The 13,007-nt window shown below is 59.3% G+C and overlaps 1 protein-coding gene across 1 annotated transcript; it reads right to left on the bottom strand.

Annotated features, from left to right (window-relative positions):
- Positions 1-701: 701 nt before the first annotated feature.
- LOC135288457 (beta-fibrinogenase mucrofibrase-3-like) lies at positions 702-12,500 on the bottom strand. Its single transcript, XM_064401847.1, has 6 exons — positions 12,455-12,500; positions 10,324-10,477; positions 7,842-8,233; positions 5,260-5,343; positions 4,991-5,127; positions 702-887 (listed from the first exon to the last, which is right to left on the bottom strand). Exons 1-6 carry the CDS (start codon positions 12,498-12,500, stop codon positions 702-704), a joined length of 999 nt encoding a protein of 332 aa, XP_064257917.1.
- Between the last annotated feature and the right edge of the window lie 507 nt (positions 12,501-13,007).

Raw genomic sequence — 13,007 nt, 5'->3', positions numbered from 1 at the left:
GTTCAGTGGTCACTCGGGGTCACAGGCGGGGTCAGCGGTCACTCTGTGGTGTCAGCGGTCACTCAGGCAGTCACTGGTCACTCGGGGTCACAGGCGGGGTCAGCGGTCACTCCGTGGTGTCAGCGGTCACTCGGGGTCACAGGCGGGGTCAGCGGTCACTCCGTGGTGTCAGTGGTCACTCAGGGTCACAGGCAGGGTCAGCGGTCACTCCGTGGTGTCAGTGGTCACTCGGGGTCACAGGCGGGGTCAGCGGTCACTCCGTGGTGTCAGTGGTCACTCGGGGTCACAGGCGGGGTCAGCGGTCACTCCGTGGTGTCAGCGGTCACTCAGGGGGGTCGGTGGTCACTCGGGGTCACTCCGTGGTGTCAGCGGTCACTCGGGGTCACAGGCGGGGTCAGCGGTCACTCAGGGTCACAGGCGGGGTCAGCGGTCACTCAGGCTGTCACTGGTCACTCAGGGTCACAGGCAGGGTCAGTGGTCACTCAGGCTGTCACTGGTCACTCAGGGTCACAGGCGGGGTCAGCGGTCACTCCGTGGTGTCACTGGTCACTCGGGGTCACAGGCGGGGTCGGTGGTCACTCGGGGTGTCAGCGGTCACTCGGGGTCACAGGCGGGGTCAGTGGTCACTCGGGGTCACAGGCGGGGTCAGCGGTCACTCCATGGTGTCAGTGGTCACTCGGGGTCACAGGCGGGGTCAGTGGTCACTCGGGGCCACAGGCGGGGTCGGCGGTCACTCCCTCGTCCCCGATGACCTCGCGGATCCAGGCCAGGTGGGGCTGGACGCGGGCGTACACCCCCGGCCGGCCGGGCTGACCGCAGGGGTGCTCGCCCCAGGACACCACGGCCTGCAGCCGGCCCCCGCACAGCAGGGGACCCCCGGAGTCACCCTGGGGACAGAGGGGACACTGAGGGGACCCCCGGAGTCACCCTGGGGACAGAGGGGACATTGGGGACATTGGGGACACTCAGGGGACAGTGGGGACACTGAGGGGACATTGGGGACATTGGGGACACTCAGGGGACAGTAGGGACACTGAGGGGACATTGGGGACATTGGGGACACTCAGGGGACACTGAGGGGACATTGGGGACACTCAGGGGACACTCAGGGGACAGTGGGGACACTGAGGGGACATTGGGGACATTGGGGACACTCAGGGGACATTGGGGACACTCAGGGGACATTGGGGACCCCCGGAGTCACCCTGGGGGGACATTGGGGACATTGAGGGGACATTGGGGACACTCAGGGGACACTGGGGACCCCCGGAGTCACCCTGGGGACAGAGGGGACAGTGGGGACATTGAGGGGACACTGAGGGGACATTGGGGACACTGAGGGGACATTGGGGACCCCCGGAGTCACCCTGGGGGGACATTGGGGACATTGAGGGGACATTGGGGACACTGAGGGGAACCCCGGAGTCACCCTGGGGACACAGGGGACATTGGGGATACTGGGGACACTGAGGGGACCCCCGGAGTCACCCTGGGGACATTGGGGACACTCAGGGGACACTGAGGGGACATTGGGGACACTGAGGGGACATTGGGGACATTTGGGACATTGGGGACACTGAGGGGACACTGAGGGCACAGCAGGGACATTGAGGGGACACTGAGGGCACAGCAGGGGACCCCCGGAGTCACCCTGGGGACACAGGGGACATTGGGGACACTCAGGGGACACTGAGGGGACATTGGGGACACTGGGGACACTGAGGGGACCCCCGGAGTCACCCTGGGGACATTGGGGACACTCAGGGGACACTGAGAGGACATTGGGGACACTGAGGGGACATTGGGGACATTGGGGACACTCAGGGGACACTGGGGACATTGGGGACACAGAGGGGACAGCGGGGGTGCTCGCCCCAGGACACCACGGCCTGCAGCTGGCCCCGGCACAGCAGGGGACCCCCGGAGTCACCCTGGGGACACTGGGGACACTGAGGGGACATTGGGGACACTGAGGGAACATTGGGGACATTTGGGACATTGGGGACATTGGGGACATTGGGGACACTGAGGGGACATTGGGGACATTTGGGACATTGGGGACATTGGGGACACTTAGGGGACATTGGGGACATTTGGGACATTGGGGACATTGGGGACACTTAGGGGACATTGGGGACATTTGGGACATTTGGGACATTGGGGACATTGGGGACACTCAGGGGACAGTGGGGACATTGGGGACCTTGGGGACAGTGGGGACACTGAGGGGACACTGAGGGTACAGCAGGGGACCCCTGGAGTCACCCTGGGGACACAGGGGACATTGGGGACATTGGGGACACTGAGGGGACACTGAGGGGACACTGAGGGGACATTGGGGACACTGGGGACACTGAGGGGACATTGGGGACAGTGGGGACACTGAGGGGACAGTGGGGACAATGAGGGGACAGTGGGGACAATGAGGGGACACTGGGGACATTGGGGACACTGAGGGGACATTGGGGACACTGAGGGGACACTCAGGGAACAGTGGGGACACTGAGGGGACAGTGGGGACATTGGGGACATTGGGGACACTGAGGGGACAGTGGGGACATTGGGGACATTGGGGACACTGAGGGGACAGTGGGGACATTGGGGACACTGAGGGGACAGTGGGGACAATGAGGGGACACTGAGGGCACAGCAGGGGACCCCCGGAGTCACCCTGGGGACACAGGGGACATTGAGGACACTGGGGACACTGAGGGGACCCCCGGAGTCACCCTGGGGACATTGGGGACACTCAGGGAACACTGGGGACTCAGGGGACACTCAGGGGACAGCAGGGGATCCCCGGAGTCACCCTGGGGACACGGGGGACACTGAGGGGACACAAGGGGGTTGCGGACACAGGGGACACTGGGGACATCGGGGATGTTGGGGACATTGGGGACATCATGGGGACACCATTGGGGACACTTAAGACACTGGGGACATTGGGGATGTTGGGGGCACTGGGAGGGTTGGGGACATTGAGAGGGGTTTGGGGACAGTGGGGACATTGGGGACAGGATGGTGGCACCTGGGACAGGTGAACAGACACAGGTGACAGGGTGACACAGGTGACACGCAGGTGACACGGGTGACAGGGTGACAATGTGACACAGGTAACACTGTGACACGGGTAACAAGGTGAGAATGTCACGCAGGTGCCAGGGTGAGAATGTGACACAGGTGCCAGGGTGACACACAGGTGACACAGGTAACAATGTGACACAGGTGACAATGTCAGACAGGTGCCAGGGTGACACAGGTGACACAGGTGACACACAGGTGACACACAGGTGACACACAGGTGACACAGGTGATGGGACACAGCTAACACAGGTGACACAGATGACAAGGTGACACAGGTGACACACAGGTGACACAGGTAACAAGGTGACACAGGTGACAAGGTGCCAAGGTGACACAGGTGACACACAGGTGACACAGGTGACACACAGGTGACACAGGTGACAATGTCAGACAGGTGACAGGGTGACACAGGTGACACACAGGTGACACACAGGTGACACAGGTGACACAGGTGACACACAGGTGACACACAGGTGACACACAGGTGACACACAGGTGACAGTGTGACACAGTTGACACACAGGTACCAGGGACAGGTGCCAGGGTGACACAGGTGACACACAGGTGACACACAGGTGACAAGGTGACACAGGTGACAATGTGACACACAGGTGACACAGGTGACACACAGGTACCAGGGACAGGTGACACAGGTGACACACAGGTGACAAGATGACACACAGGTGACAGTGTGACACAGTTGACACACAGGTACCAGGGACAGGTGCCAGGGTGACACACAGGTGACACACAGGTGACACACAGGTGACACAGGTGACAGTGTGACACAGCTAACACAGGTGACACACAGGTGACACAGGTGACAGTGTGACACAGCTAACACAGGTGACAATGTGACACACAGGTGACACACAGGTGACACAGGTGACAGTGTGACACAGCTAACACAGGTGACACACAGGTGACACACAGGTGACACACAGGTGCCAGGGTGACACACAGGTGACAATGTGACACACAGGTGACACACAGGTGACACAGGTGACAGTGTGACACAGCTAACACAGGTGACACACAGGTGACACAGGTGACAGTGTGACACAGCTAACACAGGTGACACACAGGTGACACACAGGTGACACACAGGTGCCAGGGTGACACACAGGTGACAATGTGACACACAGGTGACACACAGGTGACACACAGGTGACACACAGGTGACACAGGTGACACACAGATGACACACAAATGACACACAGGTGACACACAGGTGACACACAGGTGCCAGGGTGACACACAGGTGACACACAGGTGACACACAGGTGACACACAGGTGACACAGGTGACAATGTGACACAGGTGACACACAGATGACACACAGGTGACACACAGGTGACACACAGGTGCCAGGGTGACACACAGGTGACACACAGGTGACACAGGTGACACACAGGTGACAGTGTGACACAGGTGACACACAGGTACCAGGGACAGGTGCCAGGGTGACACACAGGTGACAGTGTGACACAGGTGACACACAAGTGACACACAGGTGCCAGGGTGACACACAGGTGACACACAGGTGACACACAGGTGACACAGGTGACAGTGTGACACAGCTAACAGGTGACACACAGGTGACACACAGGTGACACACAGGTGACACACAGGTGACAATGTGACACACAGGTGCCAGGGTGACACACAGGTGACACACAGGTGACACACAGGTGACACACATGTGACACAGGTGACACACAGGTGACACAGGTGCCAGGGTGACACACAGATGACACACAGATGACACACAGGTGACACACAGGTGACACACAGGTGACAATGTGACACACAGGTGACACACAGGTGACACACAATGTGACACAGGTGACACACAGGTGACACACAGGTGACACACAGGTGACACACAGGTGACAGCGTGCCACACCTGGCAGGAGTCCTTGCCGCCCTCGGGCACGCCTGCGCACAGCATGTCCGGGGTCACCTGCGCCCCGTAGGCGTCACGGCAGGCGCTGTCCTCGAGCACGGTGACGTTGAGGCACTGCGGCACGGCCGGGTACGACTCTGGGGACAGCACACACCTGACACACCTGGGGACACACCTGAGATACACCTGGGACACACCTGGGACACACCTGAGATACCTGGGACACCTGGGGACACACCTGAGATACCTGGGACACACCTGGGACACACCTGGGGACACCTGGGGACAGGTGGGGCAGGCGCTGTCCCCGAGCACGGTGACGTTGAGGCACTGCGGCACGGCCGGGTACGACTCTGGGGACAGCACACACCTGACACACCTGGGGACACACCTGAGATACCTGGGGACACCTGAGATACACCTGGGGACACACCTGAGATACCTGGGGACACACCTGAGATACCTGGGACACCTGAGATACACCTGGGGACACACCTGAGATACACCTGGGGACACCTGAGATACACCTGGGGACAGCTGGGGACAGCTGAGATACACCTGGGGACAGCTGGGACACCTGGGGACACACCTGGCAGACCTGGGGACACACCTGAGATACCTGGGGACACCTGAGATACAGCTGGGGACACCTGGGACACACCTGAGAAACCTGGGGACAGCTGGGACACCTGAGATACACCTGGGGACACACCTGAGATACCTGGGGACAGCTGGGACACCTGAGATACACCTGGGGACAGCTGGGACAGCTGGGGACACCTGGGGACACACCTGGCGACACCTGGGGATACCTGGAATACACCTGGGACACACCTGAGATACACCTGAGTTACCTGGGACAGCTGGGGACTCCTGAGGACACACCTGAGATACCTGGGACACACTCAGGAGAGGTGGCACTACCTGGGACACCTGAGGACACACCTGGGGGCAGCTGGGGACATTGGGGACAGCTGGGGACACACCTGGCACACCTGGGGACACACCTGGGGACACCTGAGGACACACCTGGGGACACCTGGGCACACACCTGGGGACACCTGGGACACACCTGGGGACACACCTGGCACACCTGGGGACACCCCTGGGGACACCCCTGGGACAGGTGGCACTGGGATAGGGACACACCTGGGGCCCTCCCAGTCCCCGCAACACCGAAACCAGTATAAACCAGTAACCCGCAGTTCACTCCCAGTCCCTCCCAATCCACTCCCAGTCCCCTCCCAGTCCATCCCAGTATAAACCAGTCCCCCCCAATCCCCTCCCAGTCCCTCCCAGTCTCCCCCAAACCCCTCCCAGTCCATCCCAGCCCATCCCAGTGCTCCCAGTGCTCCCAGTGCTCCCAGTCCGTACCCTGGGGGCTGCTGGTGCTGCCCCAGCCCATCCCAGTCCATCCCAATCCCCTCCCAGTCCCTCCCAGTCCATCCCAGTCCGTACCCTGGGGGCTGCTGGTGCTGCCCCAGCCCATCCCAGTGCCTCCCAGTCCATCCCAGTCCATCCCAGTCCATTCCAATCCCCTCTCAGTGGTTCCCAGTCCATCCCAATCCCCTCCCAGTGGCTCCCAGTGCTCCCAGTCCGTACCCTGGGGGCTGCTGGTGCTGCCCCAGCCCCTCCCAGTGCTCCCAGTCCATCCCAGTCCGTACCCTGGGGACTGCTGGTGCTGCCCCAGCCCATCCCAGTGCTCCCAGTCCATCCCAGTCCGTACCCTGGGGGCTGCTGGTGCTGCCCCAGCCCATCCCAGTGCTCCCAGTCCATCCCAGTCCGTACCCTGGGGGCTGCTGGTGCTGCCCCAGCCCATCCCAGTGCTCCCAGTGCTCCCAGTCCGTACCCTGGGGGCTGCTGGTGCTGCCCCAGCCCCTCCCAGTGCTCCCAGTCCATCCCAGTCCGTACCCTGGGGGCTGCTGGTGCTGCCCCAGCCCCTCCCAGTGCTCCCAGTCCATCCCAGTCCGTACCCTGGGGGCTGCTGGTGCTGCCCCAGCCCATCCCAGTCCATCCCAGTCCATCCCAATCCCCTCCCAGTCTCTCCCAATCCCCTCCCCAGTGCTCCCAGTCCCTCCCAGTGCTCCCAGTCCGTACCCTGGGGGCTGCTGGTGCTGCCCCAGCCCATCCCAGTCCCTCCCAGTCCATCCCAGTCCGTACCCTGGGGGCTGCTGGTGCTGCCCCAGCCCATCCCAGTGCTCCCAGTGCTCCCAGTCCGTACCCTGGGGGCTGCTGGTGCTGCCCCAGTCCATCCCAGTCCATCCCAGTCCATTCCAATCCCCTCTCAGTGGTTCCCAGTCCATCCCAATCCCCTCCCAGTCCCTCCCAGTGCTCCCAGTCCGTACCCTGGGGGCTGCTGGTGCTGCCCCAGCCCATCCCAGTGTTCCCAGTCCATCCCAGTCCATTCCAATCCCCTCTCAGTGGTTCCCAGTCCATCCCAATCCCCTCCCAGTCCATCCCAGTCCATCCCAGTCCATCCCAATCCCCTCCCAGTCTCTCCCAATCCCCTCCCCAGTGCTCCCAGTCCCTCCCAGTCCATCCCAGTCCGTACCCTGGGGGCTGCTGGTGCTGCCCCAGCCCATCCCAGTCCATCCCAGTCCATTCCAATCCCCTCTCAGTGGTTCCCAGTCCATCCCAATCCCCTCCCAGTCCCTCCCAGTGCTCCCAGTCCGTACCCTGGGGGCTGCTGGTGCTGCCCCAGCCCATCCCAGTCCATCCCAGTCCATTCCAATCCCCTCTCAGTGGTTCCCAGTCCATCCCAATCCCCTCCCAGTCCATCCCAGTGCTCCCAGTCCGTACCCTGGGGGCTGCTGGTGCTGCCCCAGCCCATCCCAGTGCTCCCAGTCCGTACCCTGGGGGCTGCTGGTGCTGCCCCAGCCCATCACGGTGCAGGCGGAGCCCGCGGGGGGCGGGGCCTCGGGCAGGGGGAGGGGCCTGACGCGCGGCCCGCAGGTGAAGGGCGGCGCCACGCGCAGCAGCATCAGGTCATTGGAGCGCCCGGAGCCGCGGGGAAAACCCCGGGAATCCCCCCAAAAACCCCGGGGGTTCCCCAAAAACCCCTCGGCATTCCCGAGGGAACCCCCGGGGGAACCCCCGGAGGAATTCCTGGCGTTCTCGAAGTTTCCGGAATCCCCCGCGGCTTTGCCGAAGTCCGGGTGCACCACGAGCTCCACGGCGGCGGCGAACTGCTCGTGGCCGCTCACCTGGGCCAGGCTGTGCTCACCTGCGCGCACCTGCAGGTGGCTGGGAGAGTGATCCCAGTTCATCCCAGTTCAAACCAGTAACCCCCAGTCCATCCCAGTCCATCCCAGTTTAACCAGTAAACTCAGAAATCCCGGTAATCCCAGTTATTCCCCACCCCTCAGCTCACCTGTGCTCACCTGGATGTGGCTGGAAGGTCATTCCCAGTTCATCCCAGTCCATCCCAGTAACCTCCAGTCCATCCCAGTTCAAACCAGTAACCCCCAGTCCATCCCAGTCCATCCCAGTCCATCCCATCAATCCCCATCCCTGCTCGTGGCCGCTCACCTGCGCCAGGCTGTGCTCACCTGCGCGCACCTGCAGGTGGCTGGGGGGGCGGGAGAGGGCTCCCAGTTCATCCCAGTTCAAACCAGTTCACACCAGTAACCCCCAGTCCATCCCAGTCCATCCCAGTTCATCCCAGTTCACACCAGTAACCCCCAGTCCATCCCATCCATCCCCATCCCTGCTCGTGGCCGCTCACCTGGGCCAGGCTGTGCTCACCTGCGCGCACCTGCAGGTGGCTGGGAGAGTGATCCCAGTTCATCCCAGTTCACACCAGTTCATCCCAGTTCACACCAGTAACCCCCAGTCCATCCCAGTTTAACCAGTAAGCTCAGAAATCCCGGTAATCCCAGTTATTCCCCACCCCTCAGCTCACCTGTGCTCACCTGGATGTGGCTGGAAGGTCATTCCCAGTTCATCCCAGTTCATCCCAGTCCATCCCAGTTCATCTCAGTTTATACCAGTAACCCCCAGTCCATCCCAGTCCCTCCCAGTCCATCCCAGTCCCTCCCAATCCCCTCCCAGCGCTCCCAGTTCCCTCCCAGTTTGATCCCAGTCCCTCCCAGTCCTCCCCAGCGCCCCCAGTCCCCCCCAGTTTGATCCCAGTCTCTCCCAGTTTGATCCCAATCCCTTCCCAGCCCCTCCCAGCGCTCCCAGTCCCCCTCAGTCGCTCCCAGTTTGATCCCAGTTTGATCCCAATCCCCTCCCAGTCCCCCCAGTTGCTCCCAGTTCGCTCCCAGTTTGATCCCAATCACCTCGCAGTCCCTCCCAGCGCTCCCAGTCCCTCCCAGTCCCTCCCAATCTCTTCCCAGTCCCCCACAATCCCCTCCCAGTCCCCCCCAGTCACTCCCAGCGCTCCCAGTTCCCTCCCAGTGCCTCCCAGTTCGCTCCCAGTTTGATCCCAATCCCCTCCCAGCGCTCCCAGTCCCCCCCAGTCCCTCCCAGTCCCTCCCAGTTTGATCCCAATCCCCTCGCAGCCCCTCCCAGCGCTCCCAGTTTGATCCCAGTCGCTCCCAGTTTGATCCAAATCCCCTCGCAGCCCCTCCCAGAGCTCCCAGTTCGCTCCCAGTTCGATCCCAGTCCCCCCCAGTCCCTCCCAGTTCAATCCCAGTCCCCCCCAGTCCCTCCGAGTTTGATCCCAGTCCCTCCCAGTCTCCCCCAGTCCCTTCCAGTTCGCTCCCAGTTTGATCCCAGTCCCCCCCAGTCCCTCCCAGTTCGATCCCAATCCCCTCCCAGTCGCTCCCAGTCCCCCCAGTCACTCCCAGTTCGCTCCCAGTTTGATCCCAGTCCATCCCAGTCCCTCCCAGTTTGATCCCAATCCCCTCCCAGCGCTCCCAGTCCCGCCCAGTCCGCTCCCAGTTCGCTCCCAGTTTGATCCCAGTCCCTCCCAGTCCCCCCCAGTCCCCTCCCAGTCCCTCCCAGTTTGATCCCAATCCTCTCGCAGCCCCTCCCAGCGCTCCCAGTTTGATCCCAGTCGCTCCCAGTTTGATCCAAATCCCCTCGCAGCCCCTCCCAGAGCTCCCAGTTCGCTCCCAGTTCCCTCCCAGTGCCTCCCAGTCCCTCCCAGTTTGATCCCAATCCCCTCCCAGCGCTCCCAGTCCCCCCCAGTCCCCTCCCAGTTCGCTCCCAGTTTGATCCCAATCCCCTCGCAGCCCCTCCCAGGGCTCCCAGTCCCCCCCAGTCCCTCCCAGCGCTCCCAGTTTGATCCCAGTCCATCCCAGTCCCTCCCAGTTCGATCCCAATCCCCTCCCAGCGCCCCCAGTCCCCCCCAGTGGCTCCCAGTTCGCTCCCAGTTTGCCCAGTCGCACCTGGCCTGGCAGTGGGCGGCGCTCAGCACCCACTGGGGGCTCAGCAGGGCCCCCCCGCAGACGAACTGGTCAAACTGGAACAGCCGCACCAGCCCCGCGTGCTCCTCCGGGGGGCACTCGGAGCCCCCCAAAATCCGCCCGGGGCGGGGCTCGGCTGGGGGAGGGGGGGTCAGAATTCCCGAAATTCCCAAATTCCCGAAATTCCACCCAAAAATTGCCCAAATTCCACCCGAAATCGCCAAAATCCCACCCGAAATTGGCAAATTCCACCCCAAAATTCCACCCCAAAAAGTACCCAAAGGTTTCGAAATCCCACCTGAAAATTTCCAAAAATTCCGAAATTCCCAAAATTCCCCCCAAAAAATCCCAATATTCCACCCAAAATTGGCAAATTCTACCCAAACATTCCCAAAATTCTCAAAATTTCACCCAAAAATCCCTCCCCAAAAATCCCACTCGGGACGCCCCAAATCCATCTCGTAGCCCCCCAAAATCTGCCCGGGGTGGGGCCGGCCTGGGGAGGGGGGGTCAGAATTCCCGAAATTCCCGAAATTCCCGAAATTCCCACCAAAAAATCCCAAAATTTCTCGAAATTCCAAAAATTCCACCCAAAAAGTCCACCTGAAATTCCCTAAAATTCCACCCAAAAATTCCGGAAAATCCCTCCGAATTTCCCAAAATCTTCCCCCAAAAAAACTCTCCCAAAATTCCACCTAAAAAAAATATCCCAAAATTTTCCAAAATTTCTCCCGAAAATTCCACACCGAAGTTGCCCAAATTTCCCAAAAATCCACCCTAAAATTCCGGAAAATTCCCCCGAACTTCCCAAAAATTTACCCAGAAATTTCCAAAAATTTCCCCTGCAATATTCCACCCCAAAAATCCCCAAATTTGCCAAAATTCCACCCAGAAATTCCCAAAATTCCCAAAATTCCACCCAAAAACTGCTCCCCAAAAATCCCTCTCAGGACGCCCCAAAATCCGCCCGGGGTGAGGCCGGCCTGAGGGAGGGGGGTCAGAATTCCCGAAATTCCCAAAACTAACCAAATTGCCAAAATTCCACCCAAAATTACCAAACTCCATCCAAAAATAACCCCAAAATTCCACCCAAAAAACCCCCAAAGTTTCAAAATCCCACCTTAAAATTTTCAAAAATTCCCCCTCAAAAATTGCCCCCCTGAAAATTCCAGAATTCCACCCAAAAATTCCAACATTTTCCCTAACCCCCCCCGATTTCCCCCTAAAATCCCCCAGATTTCCCCAAAATCCCCCAAATTTCCCCCTCAAATCTCCTAAATTTCACCTAAAATCCCCCAATTTTTTCCTAAAATCCCCCAAATTTCCCCCAAAATCTCCCAAATTCCTCAAAAATTCCTTTAAAATCCCCCAAATTTTCCCCAAAATCCCCCAAATTTCCCCCAACCTCCCAATTTCCCCCTTAAATCTCCTAAATTTCACCTAAAATCCCCCAATTTTTCCTAAAATCCCCCAAATTTTGCCCCAAATTTCCCCCCAAATTCCCAAAATACCTCAAAATTTCCTTTAAAATCCCCCAATTTCCCGCAAAATACCCCTTAAAATCCCCCAAAATCCCTCAAATTTCCTTTAAAATCCCCCAAATTTTCCCAAAATCTCCCAAATTTCCCCCAACCCCCAATTCCCCTTTTAAATCTCCCAAATTTCACCTAAAATCCCCCAATTTTTTTCCTAAAATCCCCCAAATTTTGCCCCAAATCCCCCAAATTCCCAAAATTCCTCAAAATTTCCCTTAAAATCCCCCAATTTCCCCCCAAAATACCCCTTAAAATCCCCCAAAATCCCTCAAATTTTCTCCTAAATCCCCCAAATTTCCCCAAAATCCCCCAAATTTCCCCCAACCCCCCAGTTTCCCCCTTAAATCTCCTAAATTTCACCTAAAATCCCCCAATTTTTTCCTAAAATCCCCCAAATTTTGCCCCAAATCCCCCAAATTCCCGAAATTCCTCAAAATTTCCTTTAAAATCCCCCAATTTCCCCCCAAAATACCCCTTAAAATCCCCCAAAATCCCTCAAATTTTCTCCTAAATCCCCCAAATTCCCCCAAATTTCCCCAAAATCCCCGAATTTCGCCCCAAATCGGGGTCCCCCTCACCGGGGGGCAGCAGCAGCAGGAGGAGGACGAGGCCAAGGGGCTCCATGGTGGGGGAGGGGCGCGACTGGGGCTTTTTTGGGGGGCTCCGCGTGACCCCGGTTATTAAAGGCGGCCTCGTTAATGATTAATTAATTAGCCGGCCCCTCCCCCACCCCCCGCGGGCGGTGCCGGCGCAGGTGGGGCCTTCCCACCCCTCCCCCACCCCGGGAAAAGCCGATCTGGGGAGATTTTGGGGGATTTTGGGGAGATTTTGGGGGATTTTGGGGAGATTTTGGGGGATTTGGTGGAGAATTTGGGGGATGCCATCAAATTCCCCCTCCCCAAATTCCCCTGGAATCTCCCCAAAATTCCCTCAAATTCCTGCCTAAATCTTCCCAAACTTCCCTCTGAATCTCCTCAAATTCTCCCCAAAATCTCCCCTAAATCCCCTTGAAATCTCCCCACCAAAATCCCCCCAAATTTCCCCCCAAAATTCCCTCTAAATCTCCCCAAAATTCCCTCAAATTCCCCCCAGAATTCCCTCGGAATCTTCTGAAAATTCTGTTGAATTGCG

The sequence above is a fragment of the Passer domesticus genome, chromosome 33, assembly GCF_036417665.1.
Source record: "Passer domesticus isolate bPasDom1 chromosome 33, bPasDom1.hap1, whole genome shotgun sequence".
NCBI classification, from domain to species: domain Eukaryota; kingdom Metazoa; phylum Chordata; class Aves; order Passeriformes; family Passeridae; genus Passer; species Passer domesticus.
Note: the sequence above shows the minus strand (reverse complement) of the source record. Positions and strands in the feature narration are given on the sequence as shown.

Bases quoted from the DNA above. Each gene is read 5' to 3' on its own strand.
- LOC135288457 (XM_064401847.1), bottom strand. From the start codon at position 12,500: ATGGAGCCCCTTGGCCTCGTCCTCCTCCTGCTGCTGCTGCCCCCCG. The intron at 5,344-7,841 runs GTACGGACTGGG...TGCTGTCCCCAG, and splicing joins CAGCACCAGCAGCCCCCAGG to AGTCGTACCCGGCCGTGCCG. The intron at 5,128-5,259 runs GTGTGTCCCAGG...TGCTGTCCCCAG, and splicing joins CTGTCCCCAGGTGTCCCCAG to AGTCGTACCCGGCCGTGCCG.